Source organism: Pantherophis guttatus, chromosome 4 (genome assembly GCF_059756535.1).
Source record: "Pantherophis guttatus breed Tessera chromosome 4, ASM5975653v1, whole genome shotgun sequence".
Taxonomy (NCBI): Eukaryota; Metazoa; Chordata; class Lepidosauria; order Squamata; family Colubridae; genus Pantherophis; species Pantherophis guttatus.
Genome location: NC_142066.1, coordinates 32,088,173 through 32,102,165, shown reverse-complemented (window position 1 = coordinate 32,102,165; position 13,993 = coordinate 32,088,173). Strand labels below are relative to the sequence as shown.

The following is a 13,993-nucleotide window of genomic DNA, read 5'->3' as shown; positions in this document are numbered from 1 at the left end:
AAAGGAGAGATTGCCTACAGAAATCACTTGCTTTTTTTTCATTCCACCTTCCATTAAAGCAGAGACTGGAGAGAAACAGATTTCAAGAGAGCACTGTAAGCTTTTTGCACAAAACATCTGCAGCATTCAAACCCTGGACTGTGATGCAATCACATTACTTTCAAGACAATAAGATAGCACTCCAGCATTTGGGGAGTGCTTAGGAGGCAAACAAACCAAACCAAACCAAACCCAAACCAAAGATGTGAAACTGACTTGTGACCCTTTCTAGCTGAAAAGCAATTGTAGTGATGTGAGTTTGTGGTCACCCCACTTAGGGATCACTTTGCTTATTGGCAGAGTTGCTGTCCCAATTAGGTCTTTAAGCGACTACTGTAAATGTAAAGCAACATCTTCACTTTATTCCATATTTTTCAATCAAGGCAGGAAAATTAGTTCAAAAGGACAACTGACAAATATTCATTTTACCCCAAAATAAACAAGCTGCTCCCCCCGCCCGCCTTTCAGTTTTTATTAATTTTACTTACTATATTTTTTCTTTAAAAAGTTCACTTTAAAAAGGTAAAATGATGTTTCCTTTATTTTTTTATACAAACTCCCCCCATAAACAAAACACAGAACTGTATCCCAGAATAATTAAAAAAGGGAGAGAAAAAAATTTAAAAGGCAGGGGGGCCTGAGCAGTCCAACTAGTCCACAGTAGAAAAATAAATCTTAAAAGAGGAAGAGAAGGAGGGGAGCAGTGGGAATAAGAGAAGGAGGACAGTCTTCCCAAAGGTATATTTCATAGCATGATGCAATTCCCTGGGGTGTAGACTGTTTAATAAGTGACCGGTTCCCATGATTTGGGGGTGGGGGGGAAAGGAAGCAGGAAAAAAGAATATAAATATATATTCGAATTGGGGGAAAAAAGCAGCCAACTTTCCCCCACAAGAGGAAACTTCAAGGGGAAAGGATTACATTCAGAAACTCCATACATTCACCAAGAAAGGCAGGGGAACAAATGATGGAAGTCAACATTTATCCTGGAGCTACAACCACTCCCATTTCCTCCAGGTAGTGTTTCTTGTGGACTATCCAACTGCAGAGGCTTGAAGAAAGGGAGGGGGTATGAGGAAGAGGAAAGAGGGAAAGGACAGACCAATTTCTCAACAACCCAAACAGGACCAAAGTAGTGCAGACTAAAGGGTTGAAAGCTGATAGCAGAACCCCAAGAGGGTTATGTACCTAGATTGGGTGGGGAGAGGGGGTAAGCAAAAGTGAGGCTCGCTCCATACCCAGGGAAAGAGGGCAGGAAGAACTGAGGGGATGACGTCCATCCCACCTCAAAGATTTCTCAAGGAAAGACTAGAAGTCTGTTGGGTGTTCAAGCCCATCTGGTACCTATGGTCAGCATCAGGTCTTTCATCTAGTAATGATTAGAGTAAAAGGGCTTGTTCCCTTTTTTTTTTTTTTTCGCATCACCACTGGGTTCAAACAAATGAGTACTGGTTGTTCACAGCCCTGGCTCGCCCTTCTGACTCCTCTGGCAGAGGAAGGGATCCCCCGACTCTCACAGATGCTCCCTCATCCACCTCCGGCTCCATCTGGGCTTCCTCTTCAGTCTGGCCTTTAGACTCCGGCAATCCATGGTCCAGAGGAGCATGAGGTGGCCGGGCTGGAGGGAGAGGAGGTGGCAGTGGCAGGTTACGAGAGATGCTCGGCTCTGTGGAGGGAGAGAAGAGATAGATGGACAGACAGAGAGATAGATGGTTTGGGGTTAAGGCAGGAAGAGAGAATAACACTGAGAGCCAGTATTATTTCAGCAAGATACTCTTCATGAACAGATTTAGCATCAACTATGGTCCATGCCAATGCTTGTCAAATGCAATCATTCAGGAATTAATAAAGGAGAATGTTTGTAGCTCAGGGTTGATATGAGCGGTCCTTGGCGCTCTCTGAGCTTGCTTGTTTTCTTGCAAACATTTTATTACCAAAACTAGGTAACTAGCACTGTTGATGTTACCTACTTTCGATAATGAAATGTCTGCAAGAAAACAAGCAAGGTCAGAGTGCGTCAAGGACTCCTTATTCAGGATTTGTCTGGAAATGGTTTTATTGTATTGATTTGGTTTCTAAAACTTGTTTTTTGCAATAGCCCCTGAATGAAATCAAGTTAGTATTGTTGAAAGACTATATAAAGACCAGGGCTGATTATTATACCTTGTGGCTGTGTTCCACATTTTAAAAAAGCTATACCAAAATAGGTATTTTCTATAATCCATTATAATATGCAAAATTGGTGTAAAGTATTATGCTTCTGTATAAAGTCAGCTTAAATCATTTGTAGGGAATCCTTTGGTTAGGCAGGTTCCTATTCCAGGAACCTTGTGCAAACTGATTATACTGAATTGCACACTGTGCAAATGCACAAAAGCCCGGCAGTTTTACACATGTGCAAAAATGGGCACATTTATGTTTTGAACTCTATCCTTAGAATTAGGTTTACTTAAACCAGAACTTATGTGGGCCCGAAATTGTTTGAACTAGATTATTATTAGGGCTATTACCTACTCAAAACAATCTTACCTATTTAATTTTAGGTGTTTTTACTGACAGTCTACAGTTAGTGCATTTTAAGGATATAAAGCTCTTGGAACTATCATTCAACAAGGTGAAATCCTAGGCTATCATAATATTTTAGGTTTTTTTCTTATTTGATAGATACCATTCAGAGACTGCAATTCCAAATATTAATAGAAAAAGGTTGATAATTATGGAGAGATGGAAGGCATGATAAATGCAGTATTGAAATTCCAATCCATTACTCTATACTAACGTGTGTCAACCTCAGCAACTTTAAGAGGTGTGGACTTCAACTCCCAGAATTCCATAACTATCTGGCTAAGGAATTCTGGGAGTTGCAATCCATACTTCTTAAAGTTGATAAAGTTGAGAAACAATGCTCTGTACACTTCTCACAAAATATTGGCAACATACTGTGAAATGTGAGCAATAGGACATGGTTTTTCAATTAAGAGAGAATTTCAGATACTTCTAAAATTTGAAGGGATTTTTTATGTATTTTATACTGGCAAGATTAGATCATTCATTCACCAAACTACTTTAAGGAAAGGCTACATATACCAGGTGAAACCATAATTATTTGTTTTGTCCTAGTATGCTGAATATTCTGTTTAATTCTGCTAGAAAAACTGATAATTTTTAAGAGCATAAATGTTTAGACTCCATTACAAATGTCATGTGCTATTTTAGAAATATGTTGTATTTTTCTTTTTTCTACTCTACGAAACAATACTTATGCAATATACAGTACCTACCTTATTTCTATAACATATTTGGGAGCTATAAGACTTTTCAATTATGGACACCTTCCTTTGCTTCATAGTGGGGACAAAAATTAAGGCAATCATGAGGCCATTTTTTTACTCTCGGTTGCCCTAATAATTTTTTAAATAAAGAGTAATCCTTCTTGCTTAAAAACTTGTGCTGACCAACTGGCCCCCATCTTCACCCAAATCTTTAATAAATCACTAAAGATGTGCTATGTTTCTTCTTGCTTCAAACGTTCTACTATCATTCCAGTGCTGAAGAAACCCTCCATCAAGAACTGAATGACTTCAGACCAGTTGCTCTAACATCTGTAGTTATGAAAACCTTTGAAAGGCTAGTGCTGGCCCATCTGAAAACCATCACGGATCCACTGTTAAACCCCTTGCAATTTGCCTACCAAGCAAATAGATAGATGATACTGTTAATATGTCTCTGCACTACATCCTATAACATCTTGAATCTCCAAAGACCTATGCAAGGGTCCTCTTTGTAGACTTCAGCTCAGCATTCAATACTAACATTCCAGATATTCTTCTAAGTAAACTAAATCAGCTAGCTGAACCTGACCAACTTGTAAATGGATCATAAGCTTCTTAATAGACAGGAAGCAGCAGATGAAGCTAGGCAAAATCACATCAGATACCTGTACAATTAGCACAGGGGGCCCTCAGGGCTGTGCACTCTCTCCACTTCTCTTCTCTTTCTATACCAATGACTGCATCTCAAAAGATCCCTCTGTTAAAGTACAGAAGTTTGCAGATGATATAACAGTGATTGGTTTCATTCGAGACAATGACAAACCTGCATACAGATGGGAGATTGAACAACTAATCTTGTGGTGCAACCAGAACAATTTTGAACTGAACACACTCAAAACCATAGAAATGATGGTAGATTTTAGGAGAAACCCTCTTAAACTACTGCCTCTTACAATACTAGACAACACAGTATCAACAGTAGAGACCTTCAAGTTTCTAGGTTCTATCATATCTCAAGACTTAAAATGGACACCTAACATCAAAAATGTCATCAAAAAAGCACAACAAAAAATGTTCTTTCTGTGCCAACTCAGAAAGCTCAAACTGCCCAAGGAGCTGCTGATTCAATTCTACAGAGGAATTATTGAGTCTGTCATCTGCATCTCTATAACTGTCTGGTTTGGCTCTGCAACTAAACAAGACAGACACAGACTTCAATGGATAATTAGAACTGCAGAAAAAACAATTGCTACCAACCTGCCTTCCATTGAGGACCTGTATCCTGCACAAGTCAAAAAGAGGGCTGTGAAAATATCTACAGACCCCTCACATCCTGGACATAAATTGTTTCAACTTCGATCCTCAAAACGATGCTATCGGACACTGCACACCGGAACAACTAGATACAAGGACAGTTTTTTCCTGAATGCCATCACTCTGCTAAACAACTAATTTCCACAACACTGTCAAACTATTTACTAAGACTGTATTACTATTATTCTTCTCATCCTTCCTATTACCTATCTCCTCCCACTTATAACTATAACCTTGTTGCTTGTATCTCTATGATTTATATTGTTTGTTTCCTAATATGATTTGATTGCTTATTTAGTAACCTATGACTATCACTAAGTGTTGTATCTTATGATTCTTGATGAATGTATTTTTTTCTTTTTATGTACACTGAGAGCATATGCACCAAAGACAAATTCCTTGTGTGTCCAATCACAATTGACAATAAAGAATTCTATGCTATGCTATGCTATGCTACGCTACGCTACTCTATTCCTATTCCTATTCCTATTCCTATTCCTATTCCTATTCCTATTCCTATTCCTATTCCTATTCCTATTCCTATTCCTATTCCATTAAATTTTTCTCCAACCTAGAATTCATTTGATGTCTTGGATTATAACTCTCATTAACACCAAGCAAATGGCAAAGACAGTCTAACCCAAACCATCTTGAAGGATCTGGTTGGTAGAAAACTGGTTTAATAAATAGTATTCTTCATGTTACATTATAACCTTACCAGGAAGGGGGGGGGATGTCAGAGAGGGAAATATCACCAGATTCAAAATTGTTTCAGACACCTGAATAAGTAAATTTCTAGAAGAGGGGAGTAAAAGAGGCAGCAGTACTATTATTTGGAGTTTGGATAGATAATCTTTAACTTCGGACTGTCAATCACAAGTGAGTATTTTCTGCAGAGTTCTGCTATATCTAATGCAATTGAATTATAGGAGTTGCCCAAAGAATAATTAAAACATTAGCTCTAAGATCTCTCTCTGCAGAACACTAGCAGCTACCTTATGCCAAACCAGACTATGGTTCCATTCAGTTAGAGAAACGATTAGTGACTCTTCAGGGTCCTGTACAGAAGCCTTTCTTAGTACTATCTGGAAATGCCAGAAGCCCCTGAAATCTCTTCCCTGCCTCCTGCTCTCCGACACAGTGGATGGCGTAGACACTGCATTCACATGACCCATGGATAGCGATGGCTATGGCGTGGGGGCCGTGACACACGCACACACACGGTCATATCCCTGCCTTCCTCCTGTGGTACCTATTGCACACTTACACGCAGTCACCCGCAGAGGCAGCAGCAAGGATGGAGATGAGGTTGGGGGGCGAGTCGGGGTCCCCACTGAACCCAGACACTGGCGCTCGGCTCCCAGCCCGGTCCCGGCCTGTGACAGAGATTCCCACATCAGAAATAGGGATTGGGGATGAGGAAAAGAGGGAGCAGTGAACATGGGGGTGAACAGGTTTATCCTCCCTCCTGCTACATGCATGCCTGGGCTGGAGAAGGGCTGGAAAAGACTGATGGACAAGGAGTGGGGCAACAAAGGAGGGGCAGACTGGAACAACAATGGAAAAAGATGGAGGGAGATGGAGCATGATATGGACTAGCAATAATGTCTATATTCTTTCCACCCCGCAGCCCCACTTCATCCAACACTCACCATGCAGCCTTTGTGAAGCAACCACATAGCTGACAAGTGTCACATCACTGGAGCCCCCTGATTCGAGGGGGATGGGGTGGACCCGGAAGTGCTCCAGCATGTCAAATATAGTCTGGAACCAGAGATGCTGAACACGGCACTGCCCTTCTTCATTCAGGGAGAGGCGCAGGTGCTGGGGGTAGGAAAAGAAAGCTGGGTGGGAAACTACTCCTGAACCAGAGTCCAGCCAATCCTGTCCCAAAGCCTCTAAGTCTTGAGGCGAGATGGGAGGCAAAGAAATCTAATAAATAAATAAAACAAGCACCATTTGATAGATTCCCCCCTCCCCCCGCTGCACTCACCTTGGCTTTCCCCTGAAAGTTGAAGGTCAGGACGTATTCGCCTCGCCGTGTCTCACTTTGACGCACTAAGAAGACACCATGGCTGTTTGCTCCTCCTGCCAACACCAGCTGGGCGGCCTTGAGACGGGACAGGGTGCCATGGAACCATGGATATTCAGAGAGTGGGTGCTCAGTGTCACCAAGACTACCTCCACCTGGGTCAGGTTCCCCTTGGAAGAGGAAGGAACCTGAGCAAGGAGAAAAGCAACGGAAAACAGCCAAAGCTCACTCAGAGGAATCTGGATCTTGTTTCCACAACATTCAATCCAAGAAGATGCTGAAGTTGCATGGCCCAAGAGAAACCTTGACCAGATGCCATACAATTTCAGAGGTTATCTCAGAAAAAGAAAGTTCAGGCTAAGTGATACAAACCCTGCCCACTTGGACTTGTTTATAGGGATTGCCAACTACTGTTTTTCCTCCACCATTATGCCATCCGCAATAGGAGCTCCAGCAAGAGGGGGGAGATTCCTCAGGTCCTCCTCAAATCTAGACCAAGCACCAACTCATCCCACTTCAAAGCGTTACCTGTGGTTTCAGGGGTTTCGGGGAAAGTTGTATGGAGGAAGCCAGTAGAAAATTGCCCTTCGTTGACTGGCACCCGAGGCAGCAGCTGAGGAGGAGGCAGCTCCATTGAATCGAAGTGTGAGGCAGCAATAGAGACTGAGCTGGGAGACATGGAGGCTGAGGGGCGTTCCATCAGTCCACCATAGGCACCTGGAAAGAAGACGTTACAAGCTGGGCTCAGCTGAAAAATCAAAATAATAGGAAGCTCGCTTCCCATTATTCAGGATACTACTTATAAGCAGTATGTGCTCAGAGCTCAAAGCATCGTTAGAGACCCCAACACTCACTTGACAGTCTCTTTCTGTTGCTCCCCTCTGGGAGGAGGTTTCGAAGTATTTACAGCAGGGCTATTAGATTCTGTAACAGCTTTGTTCCTTATGCCATCCGTCTTGTAAACTCACAGGATTCTTTTTTTCACCATGTAAATGTACACATTCGAGCTAGACTGGGATGTTTCTCTGTGTCATATATGCATGTGTAAGTGGGTATACGCATAATGGTTATCTTTTGAGAGCTGAATGCAACAAAATTTCATTTTAATGAATGCTGATTAGTGTACATTTAAAGACAATAAAGTTTCTATTCTATTCCATTCTATTCATAATTACAGTGAGTTGAAACCAGGATGGATAAAAATCGAGGATTTAAAAAAAAATCAGATTTTTTTGGTTTAAATCAGATTTTTTTTTATTTAAATTGGATTTTTATTTTTATCAAATTTATTTTAATAAAATGCTTTTGGAGTAAAAATCTATCTAAAGATAGTTTTCTATTTAAGATACCTCAATAATTTAGTTTATTCAGCATGAAATGGAGTTTAGTTATGTAGCATGAGGTTGTATATTCTGCAATATTTACATTTTTGGTAAATTCATTCAATGAATCCAAGCTCTGCAAGCTAACATTCACTGCATTGATCCATTCACAAAATTGAATGACAGTTGCTCTTTAAAAATTATGATTTAAATCAAGTTGATTTAAATCAAGCCTTTTTACTAGGGATTTAAATCATGATTTAAATTGTGATTTAAAATGACTTGATTTAAATCAAATCCACCCAGGATGAAACAGACAGGAAATACTGAATATTGGCAATGGAGACCAAACATTTCAGGCCAATATATTTCAGCCAGCTTAGGAATGGTTGAAGAATACATACTCAAAAAGATCCTCTAAAACAGGGGCCCCCAATGCCAGGTCCACAACCCAGACCACAGATCGTGGTCCGTTGGGAATCAGGCCGCAAAGTGGCTTGCAAGTGTGTGAAGCAGGGGTGGGTTCTACTTACCTTTACTACCGGTTGGCAACGGGGTCACATGTGCAGAAGCATTTCAGGGTCAGTGGGCGGGGCCTCCCGCCGGTTTTACTACCGGTTCTATAGTACCAGTGCGAACCAGGGACAACCCACCACTGGTGTGAAGCTCTAATTGCACAAGCAGTGGGCATCCGTGCAAAACCATCCCTTCTTCCCCCGCCCCCCCCCCGTCACCATCAGTCTGCGGAGCCAGAAAGATTGGGGACCGCCGCTCTAGAAGCTATTTCTGTTTATATTGATATTTTTTTTCTTATTTCCCTGTGTATCTTCTCTGTAGGTGTTTTGGGCCCCTTCTCAAACAAGTCTAGATCCTTCCTTAGACTTTCTTAATGCCTATCATTTTTTTCCTTTATGCTTTTCAGTCAGAGATAAAATCTTCCTTCTCAATCCATGCTACTGCCTTATATTTCTTCTCCCTCTCTTATACAGGTAGTCCTCAACTTACAACCATTCATTTAGTGACTATTCAAAGTTTCAACGGCAGCAAAAAAAGTGACTTACAACTAGTTCTTACACTTACAACCACTGCAGCATTGCCACTGTGATGGGATCAGATTTTGGGTGCTTGGTAACCAGCCTATATTGACCCCGCTTGCAGCCTCCCAGGGTCATGTGATCACCATTTGCAGCCTTCCTAGCCAGCTTCTAGCAAGTAAAGTCAATGGAAAAAGCAAGATTCACTTAATGACTGTGTGATTCACTTAACAATTGCAGTGATTATTTATCAACTGTAGTAAAAAGGGTGGTAAAATTGGGCATGACTCACTTAACAACCACCTTCTTAGTAACACAAATTCTGGTCTCAGCTGTAGTAGTAAGACAAGGATTACATGCAATCCTCAGTTTACAACCACAATTGAGCCCAACATTTATATTGCTAAGTGAGAAATTTGTTAAGTGAATTTTGCCCCATTTTACCACCTTTCTTGCCCCATTTGTTAAGTGAATCACTGCAGTTGCTAAATTAGTAACACGGTTGTTAAGTGAATCCAGCAAATCCTGTTCCATCTTCTAAAAAACAGGTCATTTTCTCTTCCAAGGTTTATAACTGCACTTTGTACCTATACCCCAAAGGAGGTGTCTTTGCCATCTCCTCAAGAGAGCACGTGCTTTGTGCTTATTTCCTTTGTTCTTAATCTACAGGAAAAAGAAGCACCTAACTGACCTTGGCAGATTCTGAAAAAAGTTAAGAAAGGCCAGAGCCGATTATTACTTGGGTGGAAGACCATCAGGAAACTCTACAGTTGTAGGCTTGATTGGAAGTTGAACATACACTGCAGAAGACAACTATGGAAAAGCACTTCTATATTGTTGCCAATAAGCTTTGATTTCAGATATAGTTTTTTTAATCTTTACCTATTTTTCTTGGGAAATTAGTAGTGTTTATCAAATTTTTATTTTCATAAATATCAAATCCTGGATTTAATACTAATTTACATTTTTCTCTTGTGTTTATCTTGAATGGGTAGTTTGTGCCTGAAAGCTGTTTTTGGCGTAATGTGTAAAAAAAAAAAAAAAAAAAAAACAATACTAAATAAATTTTACTGGCTATCAGTTATTGTTGGATTGCCACAGCATCCTATAAGGTACAAAGATTCAGTTGAGATTTACTGACTCAAGGTCACACGATCAGCTTCTTATCTTTCCTGGGATTTGAACTCTGGTCTCCCCGGTTCTGATTTTACAGTCACGCCTTATGATGACTCCACCTATTTTTTAAACAATCTAGAAAAATTTTCTTGGTTAAAAAAAACCCTGAAGTTAATTTTTTAAAAAATCCAATATTTAAATGGTTTAGGAGAAATCTCGGTATGTTTGCTAGTGTAGCTGGTTAACTGATCTAGACAGACGCTTCAGAAGGCTACTATAATACTTCTTCTGTAAAAGACAATTTACACATTATTCATTTTTCATGCACATTGGTTAAAAATTTGAGGATCAGCTTATCTGCAGATGGATTTATACAGAAATATAATTGGGATATACATGAATAAATCATATTACCTTGTAAGTGGAATTCAACGAGGGTGTGGGGGATGGGGGAATTGCACCTACAATTCCTGGCTTATTTTTAAGTATATATGGTAGTACTTCTATGCCTACTGGCTAAGATATTGTATGGTAGAGCTTTTCAGAGAATGTTGTCCTTGAGAGAAGCTTGTTGCAGCATACAGGTAATCCTCGAGTTATGAACGTAATGGAGCCTGCCAATTACATTCATAACCCGAGGATTTATTGGAGTGAATCACATAAAACAAATGTGATCACTCCCTGCTTTCGCCCACACATTTGCTAATTGAATGCGTAGTTGGTTAAGTGCACATGAGGTATCTCAGGATGGGGAAAGCCATGGGGGCCCTAGTGATGGAACAGGCCACCTGCTTCAGACCACCCAAGGCCTGCCCCAACCCACTGAGATATCTCATGCTCCCTTCACTGGGGTCCCCATCATTGCTCCATCCCCATCCTGCCATGCGGGCCAGTTACCTTGTGAAGATCTAGTGAGCTGTCTCCTCTCCAGCCTCTCTGCCACAATTTCTTTGCCTGCTTGCAGTCTCGGCGCGAAAAGCATTTGCAAATCAATAAGGCTTTGGGGCAGCAAAATCACATTTCTTCAAGCCTCCTATTGGCTTGCAAATGCTTTTCACACCGAGACTGGAAGCTTCTGGGGGCCATGATCTCGCACTACAGTACTTTAGCCTCTGTTCTCTATGATTGGAGGCCTGTACCAGATCCGTGGCAAAAGGCTTTGCAAACAGAGGGAAGGCCTCTCCGTTTGCAAAGCCTTGTGCTGCGGATCTTGTGCAGGGCTCGGTTCGCAGAGAACAGTGGCTTAAAGTACTATAGTGCTTGCCATTGGTTTATATATTTACAACTAAAAGAAAGATCTAAATTAGATAAAAAGAATTATGGGTTTGTTAAAAATGAACTGGATACTCTATTGTGTGGTAGTGATAACTATATTATTGCTAAACTCTATAAAGTGTTATTGAATTTAAATCTGGAAAAAGAACAAGTAAAGCATTGTATGATTCAGTGGACAAGGAATTGTGGATATAATGTAATGCTTGAAGAGTAGGAGCACCGCAGGCGTCGGCGGCAGCTCCTTTGGGAGCGCTAACCCCCGCGATCTCGTAAAGCCGCTAGAGCAGCGAAAATCAGCTGTTCTAGCGGCTCAGAACTTTCCCCTCGGGAGAAGAGGGGAAGGCAAGCAGGCGGGTGTGGGTAGAGCTCCCCAAGACCCCCAGGATTAATCCTGGGACACGGAGGGTGAGAGCTCCCCAAACACCTGAAGAAGCTCCAGATCCGGGACGTGTCTGTTTTTAAGAGAACAAGGCGCCATGACCACCCCTACGAACTAAATGATTTCACATCGATTGGACTTTAAAGCAGGCAGAGCAAAGACAGGAGAAATCACAACTGCAAGTACTAAACTTTAACTCCAATAAATTACCACTTCCTTCGGAGCTTGAGATGGGAGAAAGCTTAAAAAAGATGGCACTGAGTTGCTTAAGAGCGTGAAAACGAAAGTTAAAAGAGAAAGTGCTTGTTAACGCTCATTAACGCTCGTTAACGCTGTCAGTACCTCTTAAAAGACTTTGCTGGGGAATTTTGAGGATTGGAAATTAAAGAATACAATATTGATTTATCAATAAGCCATAATAATTATTAAGGACTTAGATTAAGAAGACCTGTTGGAAGGAAAGAAGGCCAGAATCAAAATAAAATGCTTACAGGACACAAAGGAGAAGGGAGGCCTTGGTTTACCAGGGAGGCCTTGGTTTACCAGACTGGGAGTTATACTACAAGGCAGCGGCGTTAAATTGGATCAGAGAATGGATTGACCTATCAGACAGGAGAATTCTATATTTAGAGGGATTTGACTTGAGTCGAGGTTGGCATGGCTTTTTGTGGGAAGGTACAGACAAGCAACATGGGTACTTTCAGAGACATTTAATCAGAGGTTCACTATATAAAACGTGGCAAGGTATCAGAAGACAACACTATAGTAAAATCCCGCAATGGTGGTCGCCCATGGAAGCACTAATCTACCCAAATACTATAGAAATAGAAAAGATGAGGAAATACCAAGAGCTGCTGAATAGTGAAGGAGACCTATATACGAGACAAGAATTGGAAAGACGGGGTATAATTATCGAGTGGTGGCCATATCTCCAAATAGAATCAAGATTTACGGCAGACCGGACACAATATGGATTCCAAAGCAAACCGAACGAATTGGATAAAATATTAAAAGGCAAGGATGAGAAAATGATATCAAAAATCTATGGATATTTAATAAAATATAAATTAGAGGAGGAAACGGTGAAAGAAAACATGGTAAGTTGGGCAAGAAATATAGGTCACAATATAGAATTGGACAGATGGGATAAGCTATAGGCAGAAAATCTCAAGATAACAATGTCAATCCCATACAAAGAAAATTTATACAAGATATTATATAGATGGCATCTCCCACCGGCACGTTTGGCTAAAATGTTTCCAAGTACATCACCAATGTGTTTGAAATGCAAGACACAAAAGGGGACATACTACCATCTCTAGTGGTCGTGCAGGAAGGCACAACACTACTGGCAGGAGATTAAGAGAATAATTGAAGAAATAACAAGGCAAAAAGTAGAAATGAAACCAGAATTTTTCCTATTTGGAATGACTACACCACAATACACTAAAGAGATAAAATATCTTACCATCCACATTTTGACAGCGGCACGTATAGTGTACGCTCAAAATTGGAAATCCGAACTATTACCAACAGAAGAAAAAATAATTGCAAAAATAACCGAATGTGCGGAGATGGATAAGCTCACTAAGGAGCTTCAAGAAAAAGAGGATACCAATTATTATTTAGTTTGGCAAAGATGGTACCTATAGCTAGAGGGAAGGATAGGGCCAACAACATAGGATATCAGGAGAACTCAAATTAAGAAACATAGAACTAGTCACATGAGAAGAGTTATATGATGGTATAAACAAATGGTTAACATGACTGTAGAAAGATATAGCTCAAAATGTATAAGGTATGTCAAAGTGAAAGCAAATTAATCTGAAAACTGTAAGATAAAGGAAAAATAAGGGAAATAGAAATTAACCACTGATGCGAGAGTTTCTTAAGAGCTAGTCGATAGACTTCTTGTTTCATTTTTGTTCTAGTACTGTGTTAATGTATATGTGTTCGTATGTATTTGTGTTTTACGTCTGTTTATGTTAATTAAAAATATATATTTAAAAAAAAAAAAAGAAGAAGACCTGTTGGTTCTGTTGAGTGGCTGGTGGGAAAGTGCAGTTTGGAGATGGCTGCGAAGCAAATAAAAACTGTTGTGACTAAAAGTGCGGGGACCTCTCCAGCTCAAACATCAAAAATGCAGTCTTTGTTAGCCCCACTAGATACACAAACACTGACACTGGAGGTTCTTCAGGGAGCTTTAAAGA

General features: G+C 40.5%; 1 protein-coding gene across 7 annotated transcripts in view; it reads right to left on the bottom strand.

Annotated features, from left to right (window-relative positions):
• Positions 1–379: 379 nt before the first annotated feature.
• The window catches only part of SH2B1 (SH2B adaptor protein 1), a 28,846-nt gene continuing 15,232 nt past the window's right edge, over positions 380–13,993 (bottom strand). For 3 of the 7 annotated variants that reach the window (XM_034423354.3, XM_087893943.1, XM_087893942.1), the window contains 5 exons: positions 7,186–7,374; positions 6,619–6,845; positions 6,278–6,449; positions 5,893–6,001; positions 380–1,705 (listed from right to left, as the gene is read on the bottom strand). In XM_034423354.3, the coding sequence (XP_034279245.1) occupies positions 1,687–1,705; positions 5,893–6,001; positions 6,278–6,449; positions 6,619–6,845; positions 7,186–7,374 (716 nt within the window). In that variant the 3' untranslated portion in view covers positions 380–1,686. The remainder of the gene's footprint in view (positions 1,706–5,892; positions 6,002–6,277; positions 6,450–6,618; positions 6,846–7,185; positions 7,375–13,993) is intronic. The other 4 variants (XM_034423350.3, XM_034423353.3, XM_034423352.3 and 1 more) reach the window with 2 other exon arrangements.